The sequence below is a fragment of the Arvicanthis niloticus genome, chromosome 2 (genome assembly GCF_011762505.2).
Source record: "Arvicanthis niloticus isolate mArvNil1 chromosome 2, mArvNil1.pat.X, whole genome shotgun sequence".
Taxonomy (NCBI): Eukaryota; Metazoa; Chordata; class Mammalia; order Rodentia; family Muridae; genus Arvicanthis; species Arvicanthis niloticus.
In genome coordinates, this window is record NC_047659.1 from 59306670 (window position 1) to 59321398 (window position 14729).

The 14729-nt window shown below is 41.2% G+C and overlaps 1 protein-coding gene across 16 annotated transcripts in view; it reads right to left on the reverse strand.

Annotated features, from left to right (window-relative positions):
- Positions 1-4140: 4140 nt before the first annotated feature.
- Positions 4141-14729, reverse strand: part of Ctnnd1 (catenin delta 1) — a 49076-nt gene continuing 38487 nt past the window's right edge. For 4 of the 16 annotated variants that reach the window (XM_034495879.2, XM_034495878.2, XM_034495893.2 and 1 more), the window contains 8 exons: positions 14501-14651; positions 13300-13492; positions 12733-12847; positions 12085-12172; positions 8835-8897; positions 7042-7145; positions 6558-6644; positions 4141-6262 (listed from right to left, as the gene is read on the reverse strand). In XM_034495879.2, coding sequence (XP_034351770.1) covers positions 6251-6262; positions 6558-6644; positions 7042-7145; positions 8835-8897; positions 12085-12172; positions 12733-12847; positions 13300-13492; positions 14501-14651 — 813 coding nt within the window. In that variant the 3' untranslated portion in view covers positions 4141-6250. The remainder of the gene's footprint in view (positions 6263-6557; positions 6645-7041; positions 7146-8834; positions 8898-12084; positions 12173-12732; positions 12848-13299; positions 13493-14500; positions 14652-14729) is intronic. The other 12 variants (XM_034495888.2, XM_034495885.2, XM_034495887.2 and 9 more) reach the window with 9 other exon arrangements.

The window sequence follows — 14729 nt, forward strand, 5'->3', positions numbered from 1 at the left end:
ATCACCATTTCACTGCTCTTTTACTACTATGCATAGCATTAAGGACCTGGCTAAAGTTTATGGGAGTTGTTTCTGGATCTTCAGAGGAAATGCACTGGCTTCTGGAAATGACCTAGACGTGTGACCAGTGAAGTACCACTTCAAAGTCCCTATTTACTGGTTTGTGGGTCACACAGGTAGTCAAAATTTGGAGGGCAAATTACCAAGATCAGTACAAATTCTTTGTTGTCTCCCCTAATGGAGTATTTGTTGCCACCTAGTAAGTATGCATGTTCTTTATGAGATTGGTTCTCTTTCCACATTTATGTAGGTTCCAAGCATTGAACTTGGATCACAAGGTTTGCATAACAAACCATCTGGTCATGAGTGTTTATTCATCTCTATGCTAAGCATTCTGTGGATTCCTTCCTTCCCTCCTTCCCACATTCCTTAGAAGCTTAAGGTATGCTGTGCTTGGCAACCACTCTGAATAAGGCTAGTTTATCAGATATTTGCAAGGATCCCAGTCTTGGCTTTGTTTTATCAGCTTTATTTTTGTGCCTTTTCAGCAGTGTTTAAAGTTATCTTTTTTTATATACAGCTGGATGTGGCTCCAGGTTAGTGTTTGTCTACCATGTGCAAAGCCCTCAATTCAATTCCAAGACAGGAGTGAAGAGTATTTTTTTAATAAATATATTACCTAGCATCCTACTTCCTTCTATGGAAAGCATTTTCAGGGAATCTAATCCATACCATCTTTCCAAAGCAGAGCCTGAATTAAAAAAAATAAAAAAAAAATAAAAAAGCCCCACACCAATCCTAAAACAAGAATTGAGATAAAAACAAGGAAAGTCAAAGCAATGGGAAAGAGATGTGAAGAGCATCAAGAAAACAAATTTTGTTTGAAACTGACATAAGGAAAAAAAACCAAAAAGATAAAGACAAGAAGTGCACAGAATATGACTGGCACGTGAACAGGTGTCCAGCCCGTATTCCCTTTCCTGGGGCACATTACAGCATTGGACTGTTTGTCTGTCAGCACTAAAGATGATAATCAGGGAATGACAGTAAGACAGGTATAATACATGCAGGTACTAGAAGGACTAGTTGTCACATGCTTACAAAAATGCTTTGTATTCCTCCAGTCATAGGAGCATGGGCGAAACTCAACACACTTTACTCCTAGCTTTTGACCCTGGTCACTGCACACTACACAAAAACTCAAAATATTGTTATAATGATGCAGACAGACCCTTAACAGTAATGAACTCACTTCTCCAGTCTGCACCTCCTCCCCCCCTGCCCCCCCCCCCCCATCTTTCTGTCTGCCAGTAATCCTGGCTGGAACAGCTGAAGAATCAATGTTTTAGGGGACAGGTAGCAGAAAACTCAAAAAGTGTGCTTTAGGCAGTACCTTCTTTCTTCCATGTTTGTTTTCTTGAGCTAGGCCCTCGCTCTGGAATGATTCATTCCCACACCAGACCTCTTCAGCTTTGGACAATGGAACCATTTGCTCCCTAGTTAAAGTACCCTCTGTAGCCATAAGTAGTTCATTACTTCGTAATCCAGGACATTCTTTCTGCCTTAAGGCACCACATTCAGGGTCAGCCTGGTAATTGCCTAGATGATTAGCAGAATAGGGAAGCACTAGTACTTAGATGCCACAGGTTCAGCCTCGGCACTTGCTTGGCTGTTCCCTTTTATGAATTAATCTTATTACCCATACTCACTACCACTGCTGAGAGTTAGCCAGTCACTCTGGGTTCCACAAAGAAAACAAGCAAGTGTCCTAGATCAGGGTTAGACAGCCACCTATATCAACCACAGAACCTATGTCACTTTACAAGGTGTAGATTCCTGAAACCAACTTATGAATCAATTTTCAAAGTGAAATGCAGGAATTTATTGTGGTATTGATATAGTACTATGATCTTGTGCCATAGGCAGTTGATCTACCTCAAAGATATAGGCCCATCCCAAGAAGGGGCTATGGGAAAGGTTGGTCTTTTTATTTTTTGAGATAATAATCTGGCAGTGTAGCCCAGGATGGCATCAAACTTGTAGCAATCCTCCTGCCTCAGCTTCCCAAATGCTACGATTACAGGCATGTCTCACAACATCCAGTTTGGGAATCTATAATGTCAACCAACAATACAGGTAATTCTTATCTACTTACTCAGGTCTCATAAAAGTAGATCTTCAAATTCTACAATGCTTAAAAAGCACTAAGTGGGACAGAGAGACAGCCTAACAGTTAAAAGCACTACTCTCAGTTTAGAGGATCCAAATTCTGTCTGAATACCCACACTTAAGCAGCCCATAATTCCTATGACTCAGCTCTCAGAGGCTCCCAAGAGCAACCACACAACTGGCACACACTCACACAAACATACACAAAGGAAAAAAAAAAAAAAACAAACCTTTGAAAGGAGGCTGGAGAAATGAGTGAGCAGTTAAGAGCTCCGGCTGCTTTTCCAGAGGACCTGAGTTCTACTCTGAGCACCCACATGACAGCTTACAACCACCTACTGTAACTCCAGTTCCAGAAGATACAACACTCTCGTCTGGTCTCTTTGGACATTGTACACATGTCCAACATGTGTGATGCAAGGCATTCATGCACACAAAACACCCATAGATACAAAATAAAAATGGGAAAAAAAAAACAGGAAAAAAAAAAATCAAAACAAAACCTGAAAAGAGCCACTAAGAAGGAACAAATTCTAAAAGTTTCTTAATGTTAGTATGCGTGAGAAGTATCAGGAGGGCTGGCTCTAAAGTACTATCAAGTCTGCCAAGAAACTTTCCAGAAAATCAGGCATGGTGGCACAGACCTATAATCTCAGCACCTGGGAAGGATTGCCACAAGTGAGGCCTTGTCTTTAAAAACCAAACAAACCATATTCAGCATTTATAGATCAGTCAGTTCAACATTCCATTTTAGGTATGAGCATGAATAACTGATTCACTGACTGACTGAGACAAAGTCTTGCTATGTAGCCCAGGCTGGTGTCTGTCACATGAGTGCTGGGATTAACAGTGTGCACCCAGGACTGGCATGATCTAGACCTTTGAAAACTATGTCTGTAGCTGAACATGGTAATCGGCACCTATAATCCCAGCACTGAGAAGACAAGCAGGAGGATCATGAACTTAAGGTCGGCCTGCAGCAGGGTTTCCGTATGACTCAACACCAGTGAGGAAAGGTTGCAAACCAACGGCCAGGGTTTTCTCCATAAAAAGAAAACCTTTGCAGTAGAGCAAATGCTGACATTTTTGGCTTTGTATTTTATTTTTCAGATCTAAGACTACAGGTGCAAGTGCAAATCTAGCCTTAATCTACACAGCTATAATACTGCTGGAGTTGCCTGGTCTCACTAGCCCCCCAAAAGTTCTTACTTACATTTTGTATAATGTAGTGATCCTGGACTATCACTGAGAACAGCCAAATAATTTTATAATATAGTAACTGAAGATGTCACTATATAATAAGCATTTTACACAAATTCTCTGGAGATTTTTAAATTATACAACAGAACATATGGGCCCTGAAAAAGTATTTTCCCATGAGTCCGAGTCTTTGGTATCTGGAGTAAAGATAACCCCCAGTGATCTGGTTTCTGTTAACCATATACAATTTGGCAGGATGTTCTATCAAACAACCCAACCAAGTCCACAGGACCTGAGAAGCATTGCCATGATCTGTGATTAGTGCTCACGTGTAGAAGACTTTGAAATCTTTCACATTTACTAAGGTAGCTGTTGGGTCTGCTAGCTTCTAATCTAGATTTGATGTGTTGTGTTCAAAACAGCCATGTATTAGGGGGCTTTGCTCAGGGTTGATTTTGTCAAATGATGTGTGAGAACCCCAGAGAATGGGGAAGCCAGTCTGCACTCCTCACTTTCTAACTCTAATAGCATATGTTCCCATGCTCTACTTCAGCCATTCATTAGATACTTTTAAGACTCTGGGGTGGGGAGGTGTTCCAAAGAATGTTCCTCGATAAGAGTCGGGACCAAAGCTAGAGTAAGCCCATCCTGAGACAACCTCCTTCTGGCTGCTTGCAAAGAAAAACAACACCGGCACCAAAGTGCCTAAGAAGGAAAGGAGGGAAGAAGTGCAGCTGGAAGTGAAGAAACGACACATAGACCTCCCACACACACACTTTAAAAACTTTTATTTATATAAAAAACTCATTTGTTTTTAAAAGCATTAACAAGAGAAAGAAAGAGAGAAAAGATACAGAGCAGAAGACATGCCCCTTAGTAGTATTCGGTGGGAAGGTAGGATTTTTGGTTTGCTGAAATTGAATGTTTAGTGTTTTTATAAATGAAAGAGAAAAACCAAAACAAACAAACAAAAAACAGTTAAAGGTCCCCAAAGCCCATGGCTATTCTATTACCCACACCCCACCGAGAAGAAAGAGCACCAGGAAGAGCAGAGGAGGGCAAGAGAAACCAAAACCAGAGGCAGATAGAGAAGGGTGGGGAGGCTCCCCTGTGCAGTGTACTCTGAGGGTCACAGGGAGCACAAACTCCTTTTTGCCAGAAAAGGTAATTGGGACTAGGAAGAAATGGGAGGGAAGCAAAAGGTTAAGGGGCGGGGGGATTGTAATACATAAGAAAAGGGGTTAGTGGGCTGTGCACTTTTCTCCTACCCCATAGCCTCAATGTATTAAGGAACAGGAGAAGAGGGATAAAGAATTCCAGTTGCATTGAATAGAGCTTTTAGATTAAGGAAAGAAAACAAATAAGGAAAAGTGTTGTTTTTTTTTTTTTTTTTTTAATTGAGCCCACATAGTAGCTGCTTCTCTAGCCCAAGCTGTAACATTAACTACAACAGTAAGGGTGTAACGGAGGCAAGGCCTGGTTCCCTGTAGCCTTTCAGAGATGACGGGAACTGGGGACAACTAGGAAGTTGGAGTCACAATGCTCCCTCCTAATGGCCACACTTTGAGACTTATCAGGATGGACTTTTACCAATCCCAACTGGACACTGTTGAGCAGGAGCTGCTGAGGCTACCTCAGAGGCTTTAACAACCCCCAGTGGGGACTTGAAGTTCCCTAGGTTACCACTCCTTTCCTTCAGCTACTGGGGGTCAACAGTGGGTAAGAAAATAACAAAATCTAACTCGCAAAATCATGAGAAATGAGACTGCAGAGGCAAAGAAAGGCACCTGGAAGAGAGGGAGGAGATGCACCCCAGGCCAAAGGCACAAAGAAGAGGCAAAGCCAGGGCAACTCCCACCCTAGAAGGGCAAAGGGGGAGGAGTTATGTACAAGTCTTGTAGTTGGCCAGCAAATCCAGGGAAGGGGAGGCGAGAGAGGACAAGCTTATAAAGGAAGAAGAGAGATGGGGTGGGGGAGGCTGGGAAAGCCAGCTTTGAAGCTTCCTGCCAGTTTCAGACTAACCACTTCATGTACATTCCTTCTAGTTCCTCCTAGAGGTTCATCTTCTTAATAGACAATCTTTCTGTTTCTTCTCAACCAAGGGTTCCATGGCATTCTCTTTTTTACAAAGCATCTTGCAAACGGCCAGGTCAAGTTAGCAGATTTATCACAGGGTAGGAGAGGAGGGTTAAGGACAGCACCCCAAGGTTGTCCTGAAGCTGACAGAAGAGATGGAGTCTGTAGGTCCTTTGTGGTCCCTGCCTTGGACAGGAGGAACAAGAGTTCTCATTCTGAGGTTGGGGATACTTCACTTCCTTGAGGGCCCTTGCCAGGTGGAATGTGCCAATGTTTCCAGCCTTCTTGGCTTCAAAAATAGCCACTGGATAAGGGAAGAACTCACACTTCCCCATCCAAAACAAAATTAAAAGTTCCCCCCACACCAGAAAAAAATAGTCTTGAATAAAAGTCATCAGTTTGTCAGAATGCTGAATGCTGAACAGACAGCGTGTAATTTTCAGTTCTTCCCATTGCTTCCAGTAGAGAGTTCCACTCTCCCTCCCTCTATGCAAGGCCAAGAGTTCCAGGGAAGGCTGGCAAAAAGAACTAATCTGCAGCAGTTTCTCAAGATATGCAAATAAATGAGTCAGGTTTCTTAGGGGAAAACTGGAAGTAGGGGCTGGGAGGATAGAACAATTAAACTTCAGTGGAAGATGTTGATAATTCACGGATGAAGGCAGCCACTTTGGGCTACAAGGGTAGGAGTCAGCCTGGCAGTTGGCACAATAGTCCAGCGAAGAAAGGAAAAAAATCATCAGTCCATCTCACCACCAAAAAATAAAAGTAATATATTATAAGCCCATATGGAGCAGGTAGAGTGGTGCTAAATCTTCTGCTGTAGGAAAAAAAGAGAAGGTTGTTAATAAGGCCGAGAATAGGAGGATGAGGGTGGGGGTGGGACAAACACAGCTGAGGAAATCTGGAGGCAGGAAAGCAGCACACAACAGAGAACCAGATCATCCACTGCATCCCAGCCTTTGAAGAGGTCATGATCACAGAAGCAGAACCCTTAGGTACCATGTGGCTCACACAAGTATCTCAGGCCTGATCAGATCAGCATGATTGGCAAAGAGTAGGCACACAGGAACCTCCTTCCTCAGGACCATCTTAGGGGTGACTGGAGGACATACCATGGGGGAGTAAGACACTTGGTTCCCCTCATCATCCAAAACCAACACATCCAACTCTTCCTCCAAAGATTCCTGCCCCTCGTCCTGCTGTGAACACATGCAATTTGTTAGTAAGAGAGCCAAGGTAAGAGTCTCTAAGTGTGTGCCAGATCGAAGGAAAATCTCAACAATTGTAACGTAAACAGACACTGTTAAGAGTACAGGGCAAACATCCTAAACAGGTAAGTGCAAGAGCAGGGTGGTGTACTAGAGAGCAGTTCGTTAGTATCAGTGACATCAGCAACGCTTGCAAAAAACATACAACACAATCAATGAAAAAAATCCCAAGAAACGTCACGATGCATCACAGCCTCTACTTTTTCCTGAAAACACCTACCAAAAAAAGATTTCTTTTTCTCTTTTCTTTTTTCCCCTATTTTATATATCATACAGTTTCAAAATACTATTAGCTTCATACACACAGCAGTATACAACAAGGATTTACCATCAAGGGTGCTCCCTTCAATGGCTCCATGTCACCCAGATCCCCAGATCGGTCCAGTGTTCTGTTGTGGTCTCCTCTCTCATTCAGTGTGGAATAGTTGTTATCTAGAGAAAAAAGCACACAGAAATAAGACATTCCTCCTGGTATACAATGCATATGAATTAGGCACTTCGATTGAGAAATGAGCTGTTTCAGATGCTCCAACAAGACATTAAACACTGATGCTTTTTAAGACTTACATACAACTTGAATATAACGGGGAAGATGATGTATGAGAAATACCCAGTACTGGGGATATACTTCAGTGGTAGAGTGGTTAGCCTAGATTCAATTCCCACTACTGCAAAAACAACAAAGCAACAACAATGAGAAACAACAGTGTATCCTATGGTGGATGATACTAAAGAGACCTGGCCTGCTTATATAAAGCCCTGAAATTAAGAGAAGACAGAGAAATCTGCTACAATTGGAAGGAACCGATAAAGCAAAAAACACAGCTTGAGTTTAGCCTTTGGGAATGAAAAGAATTTAGAAGAGCAAAGGGGAAGGACATTCCCACAGAAAGCTTCATATACCCAAGATTTTTAAGTAACTCATGTGTTGAGTTATTTAATGTGTTGAGCATCTTCTTGTAAACCTACAACTGCAACAACTGGAGGTTAAGGGAGGAAGATCCACAGATGTTCAAGGTCATCCTCAGCTACAGAGTGTGTTCAAGCTCAGTCTGAGATATAATAATAACAAATAAAGTAGAATGGTGAGATAGAATAGCAAGTAGGAAGGAGGCACAAGAATTCAAGGTCATCCTCAGCTAACCTGGGCTATGAGATCCTGCTTTAAAAAAAGACCAGTAGAGAGTAGAGAAAAAGAAGAGAGGGGGGCTAATTATATGCCACATAAAGATTTTGTGAGAACATATGTGAGAAGAGGATCTATCAAGAATTCAAGGTCAGGGGGCTGGGGTGACAATAGCTCAGCAGTTAAGCACACCCATTGCTCTTACAGAGGGCCTGGGTTTGACTCCCATCACTTACTTGGTGGTTCACAACTATCCCTAACTTCAGCTCTATGGATTCTGATGTTTGAGACCATGAGCCACCTGGTAAACAACCGTACACTCAGGCAAAACACTCATACATACAAAATAAAATAAACTGGCTAGACATGGTAGTGTCCCAGCACAGGGGAGGCAGAAGCAGAAATAACCCTGTGAGTTTAAGGCCAGTCTGATCTACAAAGCAACTTTCAGGAATACACAGAAAGATCTGTTTCAAAAAATAAAAAGTTAAAAAAAATTTTTTTCTTAAAACAAAAAATTTTAAAGTTCAAGGTTGTCCCATCCACATCATCATGTGAAAACATAGAAAAGAGTAGACGGATCAAATTTTATTATATTTTCAGATATCCTTTCAGATGGAGATAATCAATCACTATACTTCTGGGATGGTAAATGGTAAGGTTGTTTATGGGGTTAAAAGCTACAGGGAAAAACAAAAAAAGCCAGGTATGGTGGGGCACATCTATAATATTAGCACTGGGAAGTAGAGGCAGGAGGATCAGGAGTTCAAGATCAGACTCAACTGTACTGAGTTCAAGACCTGTCTATGTAACCTGAGACCCTGGAGAGAGAGAGAGAGAGAGAGAGAGAGAGAGAGAGAAGAAGAAGAAGGAGGGAGGGAGGGAGGGAGAGAGAGAGAGAGAGAGAGAGAGAGAGAGAGAGAGAGAGAGAGAGAGAAGCCTACTCACCCCATTAAACACTATTCTGCGACATTACACAGGAATTCATCACCTACCTAATGATTTTGTGTTTGACCCCATATTGCTCATTGGAATTTCTTCCCGGTCAGGTTTCTTATCTATATGGAATTAGAAAGTTATCCAAGTCAAAATCTAATACAGCAAAATCTATATAAAGTAGACATTTTCTTTCTGGCATGCCATCTTCCCTTGCCTTTATTCAATAAAGCTTTACTCAGCACATACTATGTGCCAAGACTAATCACAACCTAAAGTTCTAGGAAAGCCCTCACAGAACTCTGATCCCTTTCCTATAAACACCCAAACACAAGAAACGGTTCAGAGAAACATTTCTCATCCCTGGAAACAACCTGTGGAAGAAACTGAGCCCTGCAAGTTTTCCTCTGACCTCCACATATGTACCTTCACCCCCAGATAAAATAAACAAAGAATAAAGAAGGGAAAAAATTTTTAATAGTATGGGCCATTACATCTCAAAGTCCCTTTAGTCTCAAAAATTATAAGGATCTAGGCTAAAGATGTAATTCATTAGTAGATAAAACATTGGCCTGAGTTCAATAGTAAATAAAGCATTTGCCTGAGTCCTCAATCACAAACATATGAAATAAATGAAGATGCAAATGACTTTCATTGGCATGGAATGAGCAGGTATTACTATATTCAGAAATATAAATATCTATTCCACATCAAAATAAATTTTTTTGCATAATCATAAACACCTTCAATTTTAAAAGCACTGTGTGTGGGCTGGTAAGGTGGCTAATCAGCTCAAGCACTTGCTGCACAAGCTGGCAGCCTGAGTGTGAGGCCAGGTATAACTACAAGAACCTCCACTTGAAGGTCACAGTATGTGTGCCCACAACACACATCATATACAATAATAAATTTTAAAGAAAACACAAACGCAAGGTGGGGAGCACTGTTAAACATTTTTATATACCACTTTTAATAGAAGAGACAGAAGTAGAGCATAGTCTCATAATTTTAGCACTGAGAAGGCAGAGGCATGGAGTCACACAAGTTCCTGATCCAGCAAACTATGGTAAGACCTTGCCTAAAGAAACCCACAAAAAATAGGCAGGTTAGTCTGTCTTGCCCTTGAATAACATTTACTCATACAGATTTTTGAAATATTATGGCACTGTCTCCCGGCAAGATAACTGTTTACAGAACTATGCAAATATTATAAAAATTAACATTTATTATGCATGTGTATTTTAAAAATACACTTATATCAACACTTACATTATAAAAGCTTTAAAAATAATGTATCATTACACTGTGTGTGTGCGCAGGCATAAATGTGCATGTGGGGGAGAGAGAGAAAGAGAGAGAGAGAGAGAGAGAGAGAGAGAGAGAGAGAGAGAGAGAGAGAGAGAATGAATGAATCCATGTGTCTGTCCACAGCAGTCCAGTGGTCTGAGGACAACTTTCAGGGGTCAGTTCTCTCTCATCAATGGAACTCAGGTTGTCAGGCTGAATTTACTTGCTGAGCCACCCTAGAAAAAGCCTTTTAAGTACTGGGAAGTTACTAAGTTCAGTAACATGGGTATGATTTTTCCCAGTTGTACTTTTCTTCTTTGGGATTTTGGGGTTTGTTGAGGTTTTTTTCTGGGGGCAGGGTCTTATTCTAAAGTTCAGGCTGGCCTAGAACCCCCTATGTAGCCCATGCTGGCTTTAAATGAAGGGCATTCTTTCTGCCTTAGCCTTCCAAGTGCTGGGATGACTCACCACACTCAACCAAAATTATATTTTTTACTCAGGTAGCAAATACTGTCAGTTTTTTTTTCCACCAAAGTGATAACGTTTCTGTGTTTATTTTTGAGGAAATGCTTGCCAAATAACCATGTTGAAATAATGATCACTTGTGTGTCAGCTGCCTCATAAAGTAAAATAGTACTCTATAAAAAGACAGCTAGTCTAATTAGTAATACCAGTCAGCAGTCTGCCTCAAGACAGCCACAGTGGCTCCCTACACAGCACAAGAGCTTCACATTTTGTCCTTAGCACTACACATCTAAATGATGTGTACTTAGGGGTAGAAATATAATAAAGTATTAATGTTTATAGCTTCATCCAGGATGCTCCTAAGTGGAGGTGGTTTTTTAACTGTAGAGTACATGGGAGTAAAAACACTTGTTCAGAACAGTGTCACTGTTCTCATCTATGTTGGGCTGCCAGCAGCAAGTGCTGCTTTTATGCCACTGGTACATAAGCCATGGGTGAATCAAAAGCCAAAAACCTTAAGATAAGAAAGGTTACAGTACATACTTTAGTGAAAGAGAAAAAAATATAAAATACTAAATATATAATTCATCACTGGACAGTGGTGGTGCACGCCTTTAATCCCAGCACTTGGGAGGCAGAGGCAGGTGGATTTCTGAGTTTGAGGCCAGCCAGGTCTACAAAGTGAGTTCCAGGACAGCCAGGGCTACATAGAGAAACCCTGTCTCGAAAAACAAAACAAAAAACAAAAAACAAAAAACAAACAAAAAAAAAAGACTACATACTCAAAGAACTACAAATACAAAAAATCAGCGGCTGAATTCTCTGTGTTTCAACTGCCTGAGAGCTCCTCTGAGGACAGATGCCATAATTTCTCCGTCTGATGTGTTCCATAGATAGTGCCTGGCATCTATGATAAAGTGGCTTAAAAAGGGCTGTCTAAGGGACCAAGAAACCTTGTCTGAAAAGCCCTGGATTCAGTCCCCAGCACCACACAAACACAATCATACACACACAGAGCTATAACAGTGGTGTTTTTCCCTAGGGACTAGAAATAATAGACTTTCTGATTGTCAGTAGTTTTTACTTTTTCCAACTACAAAAGCACTAATAATTAACCAAGCACATTAATCAGTAGAATAGAAATTTAAGAGAGAAGAGATTAAATAGAAAACTGATTCACTCTCCAGTAACTTGAAATTCACAGGCAAATTAAAGGAGCCACACTCAGGTTACTAACTACCTTGATTTTGGTTTTGTTTTCCCTTGAGACAGGGCATCACGTAGCCAAGGCTGGCCTTGACCTACTACTACTGATCCTCCTTCTGCCACCTCAGAGTGCTGGCTGGGATTCCAAGTGTGCACCACCACACCCCTTACTGCTTTGTTTGATTTCTAAATTCAAGCCTATTCTCTTACACATTATGATCCTGATGCAAAGCATTACTCCTCTACTCAGATTATTTAGAAATAAATACATATCTTGTTTCTTAGTTAATAAGCCATTGAAGAATGCCAGGAGCACTAAACAGAGAAGGCTGCACCCCTAGGTTACAATACCTGATTTTTGGTTCCGGTCAATGAGGGGGAGAGTGCTATCATCATATGAATGGCTGCTCTGGCTTCTAGAAGCATTGTTTAAATTCACCTGGAGACAAACGTAAAACCCAGTGTCATAGAAACCTGAAGATACCCATTTCTTTCTGCCCCTCCTCCTAACCAAGCACCTCCCACTTCAGAAGCCCTTAAAGCACATGGGTTTCCTTCTCCATGCTCACCTATCCTAGCCCTCACACAGTCTTCCTATAGGGCATAGATGTTAGGTGCCTATTGACAACAATAACTCCTCAGAAAAGAATCTGAGTCTAGACAGTGGCAGTGGCACATAATGCTAGTACTCGGGGGACAGAGGTAGAAGAATCAGAGAATGGTAAGCACACGGAAGGGTTTGAGTAGATAGGAAGCAAGCTCACAATAACCATACATTATCACTATCCACTACCAGCAACATCTACTGTTTGTTCAACATTGAGAGAATAGAACTACTTTAACAAAAATAAACTGTGGGCACCACTATATTAAAAAGTAGTGTGTCAAGTCTTCACTATCTTGGGAAAGACTTGGAGTTAGTTTGATGGTGAAACAGGAGGCACTAGCCAAGGAGCAAAAGAGAAGAAAAGCCAAAGCTTCAGTCAAGAGTTACTGCACCTGGAAGTCTGATTTCTTCCATCCTTCTTTTTCCAGTGGCTTCCGAAGCTCCTTATAGCCCCAGATCGTCTGCAAGACAAGAGCTGCTGCCCGGACTTCCTTTTCTGAGCGATTCCTATGAAGGAAAGTAACACCATACAAAATGTAGTGTTCAGACTAGGGAATCTCTAAACCTATACTCTCTAACAAAGTGGCTCTTCTCAACCTTCCTAATGCTGCATACAGTTCCTCATGTTATGGTGACCCCAAACATAAATTTATATTTATTGCTACTTCATAACTTGAAGCCCACAGGTTGAACTACTGCTGTAACAGCACAAGGATACAAAAATGGGTGAAGTCAAATCTCGTCAAATCCTATACTCTGTCTGAAACACTGACATAAATAGTTTGATGTAACAGTCCACGCCAATTTATAGACCAACATTAAGAATGAAAATAGATCAAGACCTCCCCACATGTCACAGAAAGGGGAAGTAATTTCAGAGTGGAAGAGGAAAGTGCTTTTCTAAAAACTCTCTTCTTTCATACTCAAATTCTTCTAGCTGTGACTAAGTAAAAGCTCACCCTGATTTGTTGATCAACACCAGCTTTTCAATACCCTGGGTCTCTCGAAGCTTTTTGGCAGCTTCCAAGTTCTCAGCAATAACTTCATTGATGGTGTTCAATATAGAGACCACGGTGTCTTCAGAGAAATTCCAGGAGGAGTTCTGTTGACCTCCTGGCAGATTCTTTACCAAGTTAGGAATAGCATGTTTGCCTATAGCAGTAAAACAAAAGGTCAGGAGGAGCCTCACAATACACTTGACAGTAGTGATCAGACCAAGTGTGCGTTCTAGCCATACAGATCAACTCCATTATAAGATTATCTCAAAGGGGCAAAGAACATGAGACAGCCATAAACTTACTGCCCTTCATCCATTTCCTCAAGTGCACAGAGACAATGTGATTCTGGATATCAAGTATACTGTCTGGTCTCTTCAGACACACTAATGAAAACAGTGCATTCAGTACTATCTTATGATAATCTCGAGCATACCATTCTTTATGAACTTAAAAAAATTAACAACTTGAGTTCTGCCACTAAGTAACTAGTTTAATTCTGGGAAAATAAAAATTAAAAAAAAAAAAAAAAGAAAAAGAAAAGAAAAAAGAAAAATTCTTTTTTGTTGTTGTTGTTGTTGTTGTTTTTTCAAGACAGGGTTTCTCTGTGTAGCCTTGGCTGACCTGGAACTCATTCTGTAGACCAGGCTGGCCTCAGAAATCCGCCTACTTCTGCCTCCCAAGTGCTGGGATTAAAGGCGTGTGCCACCACCGCCCGGCTAAAAGAAAAATTCTTAACAATGCCTAGAGATAGAGAGAGCAGATATTCAACAAATAATAGTGGTTATGTTTTGGAAGAATCATCACTTTTTAGTTTTTTAAGATCCACTAGCCGGACAGTGGTAGCACATGCCTTTAATCCCAGCACTTAGGAGGCAGAGGCAGGGGATTTCTGAGTTTGAGGCCAGCCTTGTCTACAGAGTGAGTTCCAGGACAGCCAGGGCTACACAGAAAACCCTGTCTCGGGGAAAAAAAAAAAAAAAAAAAAAAAAAAAAAAAAAAAAAAACAAAACAAAACAAAACGATCCAGCAAACCACGAACCTTCAACACTCAGAAACATAAACTATAGAAGATTATAGGATCCTCCTCTTCAGTGATGTCAACAAATAATTAAAGATTTGCTGAAATCCAAGCACTGCGCTAGGCACTGGTTCAAAGCCTTACCAATTAACTCTTTGTTCCGAGCATCCACAGCCAGATTTCTCAGTGCCCCAGATGCAGCTTTCACTACTCGCTCATGTTCACTGGTCAGGAGATCAGCTATGGCAGAGAGAGCCTTCTCTTGACGAAGAGCAGAGCGGATGTATCTGCCATACTAGGAAGTGCATGGGAAGTGGTGAAAAGGTTACAAATGGTAGCAAACTAGTTATCTACACTCCCCATCTCCAAATCC